Source organism: Hyaena hyaena, unplaced genomic scaffold (genome assembly GCF_003009895.1).
Source record: "Hyaena hyaena isolate Hyena2069 unplaced genomic scaffold, ASM300989v1 scaffold_910, whole genome shotgun sequence".
Taxonomy (NCBI): domain Eukaryota; kingdom Metazoa; phylum Chordata; class Mammalia; order Carnivora; family Hyaenidae; genus Hyaena; species Hyaena hyaena.
Window position 1 is genome coordinate 134,266 of NW_024081547.1, and position 15,333 is coordinate 149,598.

General features: G+C 46.7%; 1 protein-coding gene across 1 annotated transcript in view; it reads left to right on the forward strand.

The window, feature by feature from the left end:
• APCDD1 (APC down-regulated 1) overlaps nucleotides 1-14,462 on the forward strand; it is a 34,601-nt gene extending 20,139 nt beyond the window's left edge. Inside the window, exons 4-5 of the mRNA XM_039220837.1 lie at nucleotides 10,611-10,932; nucleotides 12,387-14,462. Coding sequence (XP_039076768.1) covers nucleotides 10,611-10,932; nucleotides 12,387-12,838 — 774 coding nt within the window. The 3' untranslated portion in view covers nucleotides 12,839-14,462. The remainder of the gene's footprint in view (nucleotides 1-10,610; nucleotides 10,933-12,386) is intronic.
• Nucleotides 14,463-15,333: the final 871 nt, after the last annotated feature.

Consider the following 15,333-nt stretch of genomic DNA (forward strand, 5'->3'; position numbering starts at 1 on the left):
TTGTGAGGACATTTACCCAGACACTTAAGAGGTAGGCCCTTTAAACTCCCAGCCTAATGCCCTGATTTAGGACATTTTAAAGGTGGAAAGAACCTTGGGCATACTGTTAAGTATTAAAAGAAGAAGGAGGGGAAGGGATGGAAGAAGATGAAGTAGAGAATAGTATGAACAGTATGATACCATTGTGTAAAACTAATAATGAAGGAAGAATAAGATAAGCTTACAAAGGAGGCAGTATTTCTGGAAGGGGACGTGAGAAACAAAATGATTGTCTCTGGGGAAGGGAACAGTTGGAGAACAGTTGGGCAGAGCCTCAACACTGTATTCCTTTTTGTACCTTTTGCAGTTTGCGCCATGAACCCATATTATCTAAACAGAATCACCATGCAAAATTAAAATGTATTAGGAGGGGCGCCTGGGTGGCTTAGTCGGTTAAGCGTCCGACATTCGCTTGGGTCATGATCTCGCGGTTCGTGGGTTCGGGCCCCGCGTCGGGCTCTGTGCTGACTGCCAGCTCAGAGCCTGGAGCCTGTTTCAGTCTGTGACTCCCTCTCTCTCTGACCCTCCCCTGCTCACGCTGTCTCTCTCCCTCTCTCTCTCTCTCCTAGAAATAAATTAAAAAACCTTAAAAAAAAAAATAAAATGAATTAGGAAAGTTAGGACTCTGAGGCTCCAAGGAGTGCTGTGGCCACAGCTAAAGATGGCGGCAGGGCCGGGAGGAGGACCCAGGCAGGCATCCAGGGCTGGTGTGCACTGTCCACCGCCTTGACTGCTAGGCCTGGGTCCAGGGCCGGTGTGCACTGTCTACCGCCTTGACTGCCAGCCCGCGTGGCCAGAGGCGTCCTTCGAAGGCCAGTGAGGTCTGTGTGGCTCTGGGAGCTGAAAGGGCCCGTTCTTCTCTTGTTGTCCCTGGCATGGAACATCTTGGCCAGCAGCATGCCGCCGGGTCCTCAGGAAGTTTTTAGATCCTTCCCCAGGACAGCTACGAGAAGAATAAACGGACTTGGCCATTGGTGCCTTTCCAGACTCGGTGCAGGCAAAGCCCCAGGTGCTCCCTGCCTGCTGGCCGGTGGTGGGTCGCCTCACCCGCTGGGAACGGGAAGGAGGAGGGCTGGGAGCACATCCGGAGAGACCGCACTCCCCCCTTGCCACCCGCCTCTTTGAACTCTTTGCCTCCCCCTAATTGCTGGTCCATAGAGACCTGGCTGAAAATTAGTTTAAATGCTAAATTGAGTTTGAAACCACTAGTCTCAGCCCCTCTGGAAACGGGACACCATGTAAAAATAGAAACTTTAAATCAACTTGTTTTTCTAAGCTTTATACAGCTTTGCTGTGAGGTTCAGAGTCCTTTGGCAAGTACATTGCCTTTGAAGAGAATCAGGTGTGCCAGGAGGATTCTTTCAGGATGAAATTGGCTACCCTTCACTACGAAAAATGAAGACTGTGTAAAATAACCCTGAAAGAAGATGCTTTGCCCGAGCTGAGCTTAACATCAGGGCAGCTGTCACCCTCTGCCTAGATTTTTCTGCAGTTGAAGGGTTAGCCAGCCGAGTTCTTTCAGTGGTAGAATCAAATAGTAATTAAAAGCAAATGATTGCCCGGGGAAACGCCAGAGCCTCAGGATCAGACTTGCAAGCAAATGGAACTGGTCTTTTGCCAAAATCCTGCACTGATTTAGCCACAGGGTCGTAAATCAAAGGGGTTGTCTAAAACCAGACAACTTTCCCCAAGCCGTGTATCTCAGATATTCTGCCCCAGCACACGCATAGCATATCGGAGGCCAAGCACCAAAGTGTTTTAAAGAGCAGCTGAGCACTGAAAATGAAGAAGGAAATACCCCTGTGCTTTCTCTCCAGAATTCTATAGAAACTTCTAGACTGTGAACGAGCATTTGTTTTTGAGGGAGCTTGCTTTTCCAAGCCTTCTCACAGTGTGTGCGAAATACAGAGACTTTCTGCCCTCTGTGACATCAGAGGGATTGTGGACCAGGGCCACGGGCAGCGCACTCCTCAGGCCAGGTCCAGGAGATGGCTGTGCCGTGGGAAGTGGCCCCTCCTCAGGGCATGTGCTTGGCGGGGACCCCAGATGGGTGGGTGAGTGGGTGTCATGGAATTAGCAGTAGAGGGAGCCGTGGAAGGTCGTTGTGGGAGAACTCGTGTTCCTTCTCTTCCTGCCCGTGTAGGGAAAGGAGACGGGGTACGTGGAGGTGACAGGGAATGGAAGAGGTGCTAGAGGGCCAGAGAGCTCAAGGAGTCATGACCTAGGAAAACCCATCTTGCATTAAGGATGAATCCTAAAGAAAAGTGTGGCCCCACTTGCCGGGGCTGGGTGTGTACTATAAAGCAGCAAATGTTGCACATTGTAAGGGAAGACAGAGCTGATGATTGGGCTTGGGTGATGGAGCCTTGACTCTGAAAGGGTTGCCTGTGTGGACCTTTTATTTGGGCCCAAGTATGAAGTGCCATACAATTACTCCGCCACACAGCTGCTGGCATACACTTTTATTGCAGAAACAGTTCATTATATTTCTTGACTCCAGAGTATTTCAGCAGATAAACAGAAATGCAAGGTTGCTTTATTTAAGGAGTTAGCAGACCCGGAAATACTTGTTGTCAGGGACGGTACAAGTGGTAAACATTTCATCCCTTAAAAGGCAAGAGAGGACAGAGGGAGAGCCTGGGCGTGCCGGAAATCAGCCGTCCAGAAAGTCTGTAGGAAGCCCCATTCTGTGGGAAGAGTGGAAGGAGGAGGGGGTGGGCCAGACCGTGGGGTCTGCTGGATTTACAGCAGATTTCATTATTAAAATAAATCTACAATCAACTATTTAAATGAATTTAAATTGATAGGAGTGGAAGAAACAAAGAAAAACCTCTATGAGACATTTTCTTCTGAAACGTTCTTGAGGTCATTTGTTTTAAAGAACCAGCCTCTTATGGATATCTGGCTGTTGAGTCTGTACACGGTGTGTCTGTGTAGGTGAGGTGGAGGCAAAATTATCTTTTGTGTGATTTGCTGGAGTTTTGCAAGCTGGAAAGGCCTTTGTGAGCTAACCTCTGAGATTCGAAACTTAGAGAGCCCCGTTCTAGACAATGAAGGGTTGCTCCCAGGGACCCCCACCCCTATACCCCGAGTACCCCTTCTCAACTCCAGGATGCAGACAGTGTGGAGACTGTGCCTCGGGAGACAGATGTGATCTGTGAGGAGTCAGCAGCCTACCTGTCGTGTGTTCTCCCATCCACCTTCCATCCCCCATCCCTTCATGGGGTCAGCAGCCCCTAAAGCTACTGATTTAGAGACACAACAGGTGTGACCATGGCTATTCCCCTTGCTTCCTCCTAAAAGAAAAATCATCATGACTCATTGAGGTGGCCAAATTAGCCCAAGTTCATAAACTCCTGGGATCCCAGATCTGAAAAGTACCCAGTGAGGCTCCTTCCACAAGGTGATCAGCTCTCATTTGTAATGAACGCTGGCCTACTCTCTTCATATTGCTAAATAGCCAGTAACCACATTCAAGCAATCAGTCTGCCACTCTCGAACCTTCATCATACCCTCCATGCTCCCCCAGATGACATGGGAAGGAAGTAGGAGAAAGGGAGAGTACTGTACTTTGGTCTTAGCTTCAAAGAGCTTGATGAAGTTGTTCTCCAGTGAAATGGAGAGCCCCCAGGAAGTCTGTCTGTGTAGGAATAACTTACAGTAGAAATTTAATCAAATGTGTAGAGATTTGGGGTTGTAAAAAAAAATCAGCTTGCAGCTTCAGTCATTGGCAGGTTTTTTTCTGAGAAACATGAATGTGTTTTTTATCCCATGGAAGAAAACTCTGTGAAAGAAATTTTCCATCATCTGTTCCCATTTCTCCTCCTCTTTGAGCAAAACTTTGAGCCCAAGAAATGTTTTATTCATCCTGCCTTTGTAGTTGATCTGTTCACAGCAAGATGATATCAAGTAATTTCTTCCATTCTGGGAAGACTCTGGAAACAAGTGGATACTGTCAGCAAATGTTGTTGACGGACCAGCTCTCTCCAAAAATAAATAATTGGCAGGGAACGAGAGAAAGCATTGGAGAATCCCTGTCAGTCATCAGCCAGAGAAGACCTTTACCAGGGACCAGAGTCCTTGATAGGGAGACATCTGTTCTTCACAGGACCTCAGCCTAAGAGGCAGCCTGGGGCCAGGGCATAGTACTCAGCAAGGCCCAAGACCAAATTATGTTTCAGATTCTACTTTTGGCTTGTAAAGTCATCAGGGCCTTGTTATTCTATCTCTCTGTGCCTTGGTGGCCTCATTTGTAAAGTGTCCCCGTGGTCTCTTTGAGAGGTTGTAAAGCTAAGGGGATGGCGTACTTGAACTTCCTCAGAATCAAATGTCCTGTAGATTCAAGCTGCCGTTAGCCAACGTGTTGCTAGGGCGTTGGGCAAAACCCCACTCTTTGCCTGGAACACTGCTCCCTTCTGATGTTGAAGGTTGATTTTTCATTTTTAGAATAAGTTTGATTGTTTTCTTTTAAGAAATCAATTACATTGGGATCTTTTTTTCTCCCCTCTTCCTTCAGAATTAAAGCTTTTTATAATTGGTGTAAAGAATAGCAACAAGGAGACACATTCTGGTCCCTTTGCTTTAACCTTCAGATCTTCTGTGTATAGAAACCCACACTTCAGAGCAGGCCTTCTAAGAATCAGGGAAGGGAGATGTAGAAAGAAGCTCAATGGGAGAGCCTACAAACCAACAGCTTCACAGAGGAGATTCTTGTATCAAGAGTGTGGACCAAAAAAATTGTATAAAGCAAATGATATTACATACTACCCATGACTCTTTATGTCAAAAAAACCCTTCTCATTTAGTACTTTTGAAGAGCTGCTATTTAAGAAAAGCATCCTGAAAAGGAGAAACTTTAGAGGCAATACAATACATAGGCCTTAATTTCTGCTTCCCCATCATTGTTCCTTTAGGCCTTTTGGGTTTTATTCAAGCCGAGGATGGTAGGAATTAAGAGCACAAAAATCTAAAAATCTGTCCATAAAACAGAGCAGTTTCCCCTTTATCTAACCATGGCTAAAACTGTCCCCTTGGTGATAATATCCACAGAGAGGCCAAAAATCCCACCCCTGCTTGTGACATCTTTGGTTTCTTAATGCCTGCTCAAGAGTTGTTATTAAAAGTTACTAGTCAACAATAACCAGAAAGGCAACCTTATTAAAAAATGGGAAAAGGACTTAATAGACATGTCTCTCAAGCAGATACACAAATAACCCATAAGCACATGGAATGATGCTCAACATCACTCCTCATTAGGAGAACGCAAACCAAAAGTACAGCACACCATACCCATTAGATGACTGTTATCAAAAAGGGAAAAAAAATAACAGTTGTTGGCGAGGATGTGGAGAAATTGGAACCCTCATGTACTGTGGGTGGGGATGGAAAATGGCGCAGCTGCTGTGGAAAACAGTATGGTGGTTCTTCCAAAAGTTAAACATAGAATTGCAGTACGTGTGGTCCAGAAATTTCACTTCCTAGTGCCTGCCCAGAGTAACTGAAAGCGGAGTCTTAAATAGATGGTACACCTGTGCTCAGAGCATCATTATTCACAGTAGCACAAAAGGGAGTGTTCATCGACAGATGAATGGATAAACAAAGTGTGGTCCATATGTACACACTGAAATATTATTTGGCCTTAAAAAGGAAGGAAATGCTGCAACATACTACAATGTGGATGAACCTTGAGGACATTATGCTAAGTGAAATAAGCCAGTCACAAAAAGAATAAATTCTATGTGTTTTCACTTGTGTGAGGGACCTAGGGTAGACAGAAAGTACGGTGGTTCTCAAGGGCTGGGACTGAGAGAATGGGGAGTGTGTTTATTGGGTACAGAGTTTCGATTTGGGAGGATGAAAGAGTTCTAAAAGTGGACGGTGGTGATGGTTGCACAACTATGTGAATGTACTTAGTACCACTGAACCATGCACTAAAAATGGTTAAGATGGTAAACTATTTAAAAAATAATAAATAGGGGCACCTGGGTGGCTCAGTCAGTTAAGCATCCGACTTCAGCTCAGGTCATGATCTCACGGTTCATGGGTTCGAGCCCCGTGTCGGGCTCTGTGCTGACAGCCAGCTCAGAGCCTGGAGCCTGTCTTCAGATTCTGTGTCTCCCTCTCTCTCTGACCCTCCCCTATTCACGCTGTCTCTCTCTCTTTCTCTCTCAGAAATAAAAAAAAATTTTTTTTAATAAAAATAAAAATAAATAAATAAATAAACTATATTTTAAAACAAATGGTTAAGATGGCAAGTTGTATGTTATGTATATTTTACCACAATTAAAATAGTTAAAGAATTTGGGAAGACCAATACCCAAGAGCCAAGTTCTTCCCACTGTGTCCCTAAATTCTCACAGACACAACTCCTCCAATGGACAGCAAGCTTCCATTGCTTGTGACCTGCTTTTCTCTGTTGCCAAATAGAAATACTTCAGCCAGGTCCCTATCTCAAAGGTCAGGACCCTGCCTGACCTTTATTATTATTATTCTTACAAATGCCAAGTGAACTCCGGGTACTACCATGACACCTTTCTAGAACAGCCTGGGCCTGAGGGATGGGCCCCCACCTTCTGTCGCCGAGCCTGTCCCTGTTCTGACCGAAGAGCACTTGATCCCTGCTGTCATGCTGGTGGCAGCTCTTGTGGAACTAGGACCCCTTATTCTCCGCCCCCCCCGCCCCCACCGCCCCACCCTGGAAGCTTCCTGGAAGGTTCCCAAATTGATAGTGGTATTTGAGGAGACAGATCTTGTCAGGGAATGAGACTCTTACCTTAGAATGGCCAGAAATGAAGTGGCCACCAAAAAAAAAATGGTTCTAAATTCCCAAAATAAATATGCAAACCATGTTTTGGGGTTCAGGTTCTGCTTAATGAGCAGTAAGTAGGCTGCCGGCTGGTGAGGGGAGTAGCACAGAGTAGTCGCTCCTCGTGGGTAATGTGGAAGCTGCCCGGTGTGTGCTCCTGGGTGGTCCTCTTTCCTTCCAGGGCCGACTCCTGCACGGCTCAGCATCCTTGTTAATAGGCATGGGTACCAGAACACTGCTGTCCTGTCTCTGAAATCTCAGAGATTTGGATCTGAGTACTGGTCTGGTTTTACCCAGACTGTGTGGGATGGGCACGGGACCAGGGATAGCAGGTATGATTTGATAAAGGTGCTGATCATGAGGACACCTGCTTGCAGTTAAAAGGCTGCTTCCTGTTCATATGTGTTACAGACATCATATTAACTTTCAATTCCAGACTTTGAGTATCAGAACCTAATCTAGGGTAAGAAATTTGGATTCATCACCTCCTAATATTTGACTAAGAAAATATGTAATGACAAAGTTATTGAATTTGGTGGTACTTTGTTTTATTTGTTTATGTTTATTTTATTTTATATTTAAATTTTATTTAGCATACAGTGCACTATTGGTTTCAGGAGTAGAATTCAGTGATTCATCACTTACATACAGTACCCAGTGCCCATCACACCAAGTGCCCTCCTTAATACCCACCACCCATCTAGCCCATCACCCTCAGTCTGTTCTGTCGTTAATAGTCTTGTTATCTATTTCCCTCTCTTCTCCTTTTTTCCCCTTCCCATTTGTTCATCTGTTTTGTTTCTTAAATTCCACATGATTTGTCTTTCTCTGATTGACTTATTTTGCTTAGTATAATACATTCTAGCTCCATCCACATCATTGCAAATGACAAGATTCCATTCTTTTTGATGACTGAGTAATATTCTATTGTATACATATACCCCTTCTTCTTTATCCATTCATCAGTCGATGGACATTTGGGCTCTCTCCATATTTTGGCTATTGTTGATAATGCTGCTATAAATATTAGGGTGAATGAATCCCTTTAAATCTGTATTTTTGTATCCTTGGGTAAATACCTAGTAGTGCAATTGCTAGATCATAGGGTAGTTCTATTTTTCATTTTTTGAGGAACTTCCATACTGTTCTTCACCGTGGCTGTACCAGTTTGCATTCGGTGGTGCTATTATCTTATTCACCCTATCCTGTGTTTGCACCTAAAGCAGGAGGCATGCCTCTACTTAGTCTTCCTGTCAAGTGCCATGCATGCCTGCGATCCAGCTCCCTGTACCTCATCTGAGAAACTTCTCCCCAAAGTGGTTCTGGGTGCACTGAGCCATCTTAGTCTGCTCATTTCTTGCAGCAGTTATGCAACTATGATGACCCCCATTTTAGGACATTGAAATAGAGATTAGTAACTTGCCCAAGGTCACCAGCGGCTCAGCGGCAGTCACTACTGAAAGCATGGGGCTGGCCCATGGCTCTTAGGACCTGGCCACAGCATCTCCTTCTATGCAATGAAGCACAGCCGTAATGGGCTGTATGTTCTTCCCTCTCCTTTCACTCCACGTAGCTTGCAGAGGGCAGCACAACATGCCCCCAGAGTCCTTTGTAGGCAACCATTGACCAGCAGATGCGTCGGGACTGCAACACAGTGAGGACTTGGCCTTCGTCTCACTCTGTGGCTGCCTGCTTGATCTTACCATCTACAAGCTGCAACTGGTGTTAGTAAAGGGAACCTTCTCTCCCCTCAGTTACAACTCTAGGCTCATCTAATGAGCACAGCAAGTTAGCGAGCCTTGAGTTCTCCTTGGAGGAGGCTGTGGAGGGATGGCAGCTCCCCCACTCTCTGAGATATTCGAACACTTAACCAAACAAGCACAGCAACGTCACACTGAGTCAGTGCTGGAAATGAAAAGGCCTTGGGAATTTGGATTCCTGACTCTAGGAAACATGTGTGTGCCCTCTTGGGATTGCCTGCCAGTCCCGGTACTCAGGTCTGAGGCCACACCGGTGAGCAGCTGCACACCATGGGCCCTGTGGCAGGGGGAGCTCCAGGCCAGTGTCCGGGATCTGTTCCCCTGACAGCGGGCCACAACTGTCCCCCTCCTGCTACAGCACTGATTGGATTTGCATCGTGCTTCAGTCAGCTTTGCCACAGCCAGTGTGGGAGAGAGAATTCTGGAGAGATGCTCCCCACATCCAGGGGGCAAGCAGCCCCTGGCACCCAGGTATCCCCTGACTTAGGTCAGATAGCCAGGCAATGGCGTGTATGGTCAAAAACCCAGCTCTCCTGTCTTCTCGACCTTGGCATTTTGAGGGGAGCCCTGAGCCAAGTAGGTAAGCAGCATTTTTATGTGGCTGGCCGTCTCTGGCCACCTCTACTCACTGGAGGTTTTCTAAGCCACAACCCTAGACAGACGGCCCTTGTCCTGAAGGCTCTGTTAGTGTTATGAAGCAGATGCAACAGGGAGGCCCTCCTGAAAGAGCTGCAGCTATCTAGCACTAATTAAATGGCTTAAAGCTATAGAGCAGGAAGCAAATTAAGAGTCCATAAACCTTCAAACCTCGGGGCCAGCAGACACAAATGGATGACAGGTGTGCATGCTGACTTCTCAGAGGCCGCTGCTCTTGCCGTCTTTCCGGCCTCCTCCTCCATGCCCTGCTTTGAAAGGACCCCTGCTGTACTACACAGCTCCCTTTGTCATTCCAGCAATTGGAATGTTACCCTTTTATTTATTTAGTATTTTGTGTGTCTCATAATTGTTTTTAGTGGAAAATAATTCTCAAATACACACATAAAATTTCCATCTTAACCATTTTAGGGTGTCCAGTTTGGTGGCATTAAGCACATTCACACCGTTGTGCAGCCATCTCCCCCCATCCATCCACAGAGCTTTTTCATGTTCCTGAACTGAAGCTCTGCCCGCATCGAACACTAACTCCCCGCCCCCAGCCCCTGGCAACCACTGTTCTGCTTTGTCTCTTGAATTTGATCACTCTGGGTCCCTCAGTTATTTGTGCTTTTGTGTCTGGTGTATTTCATTTAGCATCATGTCCTCAGGGGCCATCTATGTTGTAGCGTGGGTCAGAATTCCCTTCCCTTTTCAAGACTGAATAATATTTCGTTGTATGTGTGGACCACATCTTGTTTATCCATTCACCCATCAGTGTGCATTGGGTTGCTTTTATCATTTGACCGTGTGAATAATGCTACTGTGAACATGGATCAACAGCTATCTCTTCAAGACCCTGGTTTCAGTTCTCTGGATTATAAACCGGAGGCAGGGTTGCTGGATCATATGGTAGTTCTTTTCCACAGCCACTGCACCATTTTCATTCCCACCAGCGGTGCACAAGGGTTCCAATTTCTCCACATCCTTGTCAACACTATTCTGTTCAGATGTTTTTCATAATAGCCATCCCAGTGGGTATGAGGTGAGGCTCGCCTTTCTGAAGTCAAGTGTCCTTGACATGTGATAGGATTCTAAAGAGCGTACATATCACGGCTGAAATAGACAAGTGTCTGATGTCAGTCCTCACAGGTGCACCTTGAGTGCACACATGCGTGCACACACCCACCATGACCTTCCTGTCTGTGCCCAAGAGCCTAGCTCCAGGTGTCTCTTGGGTACCCAGGTGATTAGTAATGGTGCCTTGGGTGCCTTGCCCAGCCCCCCTGGTGAGCCTTGTTTGAAGGAAGCATGTGTGCACTGCTCTGCCATTAAGACAAAGGTCTCTCCATTTGCTTGTTTCTTGGCTCCAGAACCATGACCATGCCTGCATAGCCTGCCGCATCATCCACCGGTCAGATGAGCACCGCCCGCCCCTCCTGCCCCCCAAGGCCGACCTGACCGTCGGGCTGCACGGCGAGTGGGTGAGCCAGCGCTGTGAGGTGCGGCCCGAAGTCCTCTTCCTCACGCGCCACTTCATCTTCCATGACAACAATAACACCTGGGAAGGGCATTACTACCACTACTCCGACCCTGTCTGCAAGCACCCCACCTTCACCATCTACGCCAAGGGCCGCTACAGCCGGGGCGTGCATTCCTCCAGGGTCATGGGAGGAACTGAGTTTGTGTTCAAAGGTAGGGCTCCCACCTCGACTCCCAAAGTAGCAGCCTAACGTGTGAGAAACTGAGCAGTTTGAGGATATTTTTGTCCAAGCAGAGCCTGAGGGCAAGGGCTTTTCTTCTGGTAGGGATGTGGGGGAGAGATTAGGGAGTACTTTCTGCTTCAAGTTCATCATTCACAACAACCTCTGAGGTCCTCTCTGCTCAGAATGGGGCCACCAGGGGTGGCTCAGCCCATGGGCCACAGTGCTGGAGCGCCCACACCGCTGTGCACGGTGTCAGACGTGGCCCAGGAGCACGTTCCTAGGAACAAAACCTCAAGTCTGCCTGTTTCCTCTCTTGTGCACAGCATATGGCGACTCAGCTGCCCCTGTGATAACGTCACACTTACTTGCTACATTCAGGGTGCTTTTTTGAGTGGGCAGTAAAGAGCAGGTGTTAGTTACACCGCAGGTGCTCAGAGCTGTCTATCCCGGCGCTGACTTTGTCATGCACTTGAGAGTTGTCATGTGCTTGGAGGAAGGAGGTTTGGGATTTGTAATGATTACCTAAGCGAGGAAGGTAAGGGGTGGAATTCACCAGGCTGTTATCAGCAAGGGAGGTCTTTTGGCCTCTATTTCTAGAATTTCTTTTTACGCTTGTACATCTTTTAAAGATGATGTTGGTCCTGTCATTGACAAATAAAGGAGAGGTGACCCAGAAACTGGGTGTGACCCAGAAACCGTGATTCCACGGTTCTGTCTACTTAATATTAAGTATTTCTGCTAAGCCAGATAAGTCCTAGGGTGTCTTAACCCTCCACTAAGAAAGGAAGATTTTCTCCAGGAAGGATGGCCCTTTGCTAGATGTGGCCAAGAGAACAACCATCTTTGTCTGATTCCACCCCAAAGCTGTCGTGATATACATAAAATATAGTCCCCTGGGATCCTTCAAAAACAGCCCTCTCCAAGCTCTGGGATTTTTATTTAATGCATTTACTTGTATTTTCCTTGCTTGCAGCCTAGATTATTTTTGTTGCCTGATCTACAGGCTAGTATTAATTTTCAAGACTGCTAATTAGTATAGGTGTTTGACATGACACCGGAACTAAAAACCTCAAAACCTTTCCATAAAGACAAAATTCCAGTTTGTGTTAAATATTTTGTCAATCCCGAAGAGTTAGTGTCACCAAAGGCAACTCCTTGGAGACCCTCTGTGTGACAGTTTGATTTCACATTAACAGGCAGTCAGCCGCAGTCTGGACTCTGCATATATACCCCAAGTGCAGTCTACCTGCAGTATATTTGATGTGATGGCCATTCAGATCAACCCATTGAACTCTTTCCACTGGGGGATGCTGTCAGGGAGGCTGTGACAGGTGGGTGGCTGTGCGGGGTTGGGTTTAGAGCAGGTGGCCTGTGCAGACGGAGTGCTTCCTTCACCACACACCACCCCCTAAGAGTCACCACCCTGTCCTCTCTCCTTCTCAGTGAACCACATGAAGGTCACCCCCATGGACGCGGCCACAGCCTCGCTCCTCAACGTCTTCAATGGCAACGAGTGTGGGGCCGAGGGCTCCTGGCAGGTTGGCGTCCAGCAGGACGTGACCCACACCAATGGCTGTGTGGCCCTGGGGATCAAGCTACCTCACACCGAATATGAGATCTTCAAAATGGAGCAGGATGCCCGTGGCCGCTATCTGCTGTTCAATGGCCAGAGGCCCAGCGATGGGTCCAGCCCGGACAGGCCTGAGAAGAGAGCCACCTCCTATCAGATGCCCTTAGTCCAGTGTGCATCTTCTGCGCCCAAAGCCGAGGACTTCTCCGAGGACCACCGGGGGCATCAGTACGGGAGCCGGGCACCGGGGAGGAGCGCCCGTCCGCTGCTCCTTGTCACGCTTGCCGGCCTTTTGACTCTCCTGCAGTGGAATGTCCTCAGATAGAAGTTGTTAAAAAGCTATAGATTTTTCCAAACCAGGATTCCTTACAATTTACAGATTTTCTTTACAAAAAGAAAGGACACTTCTTGTGATGCACTTGAATGGCCGAGAACCGTGGCTGCTTTTCTGCCGCCCAGCCCCCTCCCTCCCAGCCTGAGTCCTGAGCAGCGCTGTTTGAAGTTCCTGCTCTGAGCTCTGTCCATGGGATCCCAGGCCTGGGTGCCTTCTCAAGAGTAATTGCACTTTAAGACCACAGAGAGTGTCGACCTTGTGTGTGTGGTAGAGGGGGCAGGGTGACAGCTAAGTCCTCTTCTTTTCTTCTTCGTAATTATTACTGTTTCCACATTAAAAAATGGATATGAAGCTACAGCGTTTTTTGCCACTATACCGCGGTCGCTTCCTGTCCTCCCTTGAAACTGCCTTACGACTCGGGAATCCAGTGTGGAGTTGGTTTGGAACTGCAATCAAGACACCTTTCATTAATAAAGAAGAGACTTGGGTGTAGATATGTATATAGGGAAAGACACAGGGTTGAGCTTAACCACCATGACAGCCTTTATGCAAAACAAGGAAGGAATCCAAGCTTTCAGATGTTGAGTAGAAAAGTATCTGTAATTAAAGTTTCAGCATAATTTAAAGTATCATTGTTTTAACTGGTGGGGAAGGGAGACCCGGTTTCTGGGAGGTTGCGGAACACACGCTGCTTTTTTACTGCTCAGTTGACAAGGGCGCTTGAGCAAATATCAAAAGCAGCACAGACAGGAACAGTGATGTCCGGGATGGTTGCAGTGTGTTAAGTGCCACCTTAATGATAGAAAGTGCCTGTTCATTCCACAGTTTCCTCTTCTTAGGACCATCGTCCTGGCTCATGCTGTATCTGGTTAGAGGCGAGCAGACATCTTCACTCTGCCATCTCTGCTACCTTCAAAGATGACTATTCAGAAACTGCGCTTTGCTGTTAAGGGGCCCGGCTGTCCAGAGAGTGGAGTGGAGGTATGCTCACTGGGGCTGCACTAGACCCTCGACTTGTGTGAAACCCCGGCTCTGGGTGAAGCCGCTTTCTCATCGGACATGCCAGCCTGACTTGATTTCTGTCCTGCTGTTGCCTTGACCTTGTGGCAGAGAGTCTCGGGGCCACCTTCTACAGAGTCTGTGAGCGTCTTCCTCACAGACACGGAGAGGCTGCATGAGTTATGTCTGCCCATTACTTTGGATTATTACAAATGGTGCTATGAACACCAAGTGCTATTGCTAATAGAGACTAATGGAAGGAAACAGCAAGTCACCAAAAGCCTGGATGCAACCCAAGATGAGCATGGAAACCATGATCGAGGTCAAGAGTCATCCTTGTATTTAAAAATTAACTTTATGAAATGCTGTAGCATTCAGTATGGTGTTAAGTTATAAGGATAGCATGGAGTACCAAAGTGCTTTATCTTTAGAATATATTTTAAGTTGTGGTGCATACCGAGGGGGTTTATTCAAATGAAAATACTAACTTAATGTCTGCCAAGTTTAATAAACAAGATGTCAAAAATACTCCCACAGAATACATTTTACCTATGGATCTATTTAATTCATACTAATGCTATCTTTCAAGGATATAATAAAATTATGTGGAAAACCATGTTCACTGCTAAAGAATACCTCAGTGATTTACCATAAAAGTCATAGATTTATAGCCATTTAATTCACAGCCATTCACCTAGTCTTAGCTACTCACACTTTTAAAAAGTCTACACACACACACACACACACACACACACACACACCCAAACATACAGGTATTATCATGTTTGTAATGTATGTATATGTATATATGTCTTAGGGACAAGGTGACATTCATGTGGTCCTATCACTTTCTGATATACTATAAATCATTACAGAGAATAGCCAGTATAATTTATTCACAAATTATCAACACAATTCGATGTATGCCTGTCACTTGCTGTATCACCCACATATATCACATCTTGTCTTGCTTATGTCATGTTAACACAAATAAGGGTTAGTAAGTTAGTAGCAGGTAGGTCCACTTGTAAATACTAGGTTTGGTGAAAGAAGGAAGTAAAATAAAGGATGGGTCTTCTAGACCTCCCTGGCCTGATGGAACTAGACTTCTTCTCTTCCTGAGTAGTAGCTGATGATGGTCAGGATCAGAAAGTTATTCCTTGGGCAAGCGTTGTAAAATCCAAGTTAACCTTGGATTCAGAAAGAAGCCTCCCGGAGCCTCCAGTCACCCATTTGTGCAGACATGACAGATCTAGTCACCTGCTTCGAGTAGTAGCGGATACCATGCCCAATGTCTGTGATGCCCATCCTGAACAGCCCAGGATGGTGCCACAGTAGTGTGGCGGCCTACTGGGGTAACTCTCAGCCGTGCCCAGCACCAAGGATGCCTGCAAGAGAGGCTGGAGTCGACGGCCTCCTCAATGGGGCTTCACACATACCTTGTAAACATGGCTGGATTAATGTAAGACCTGTGATTCCTGGTTGAC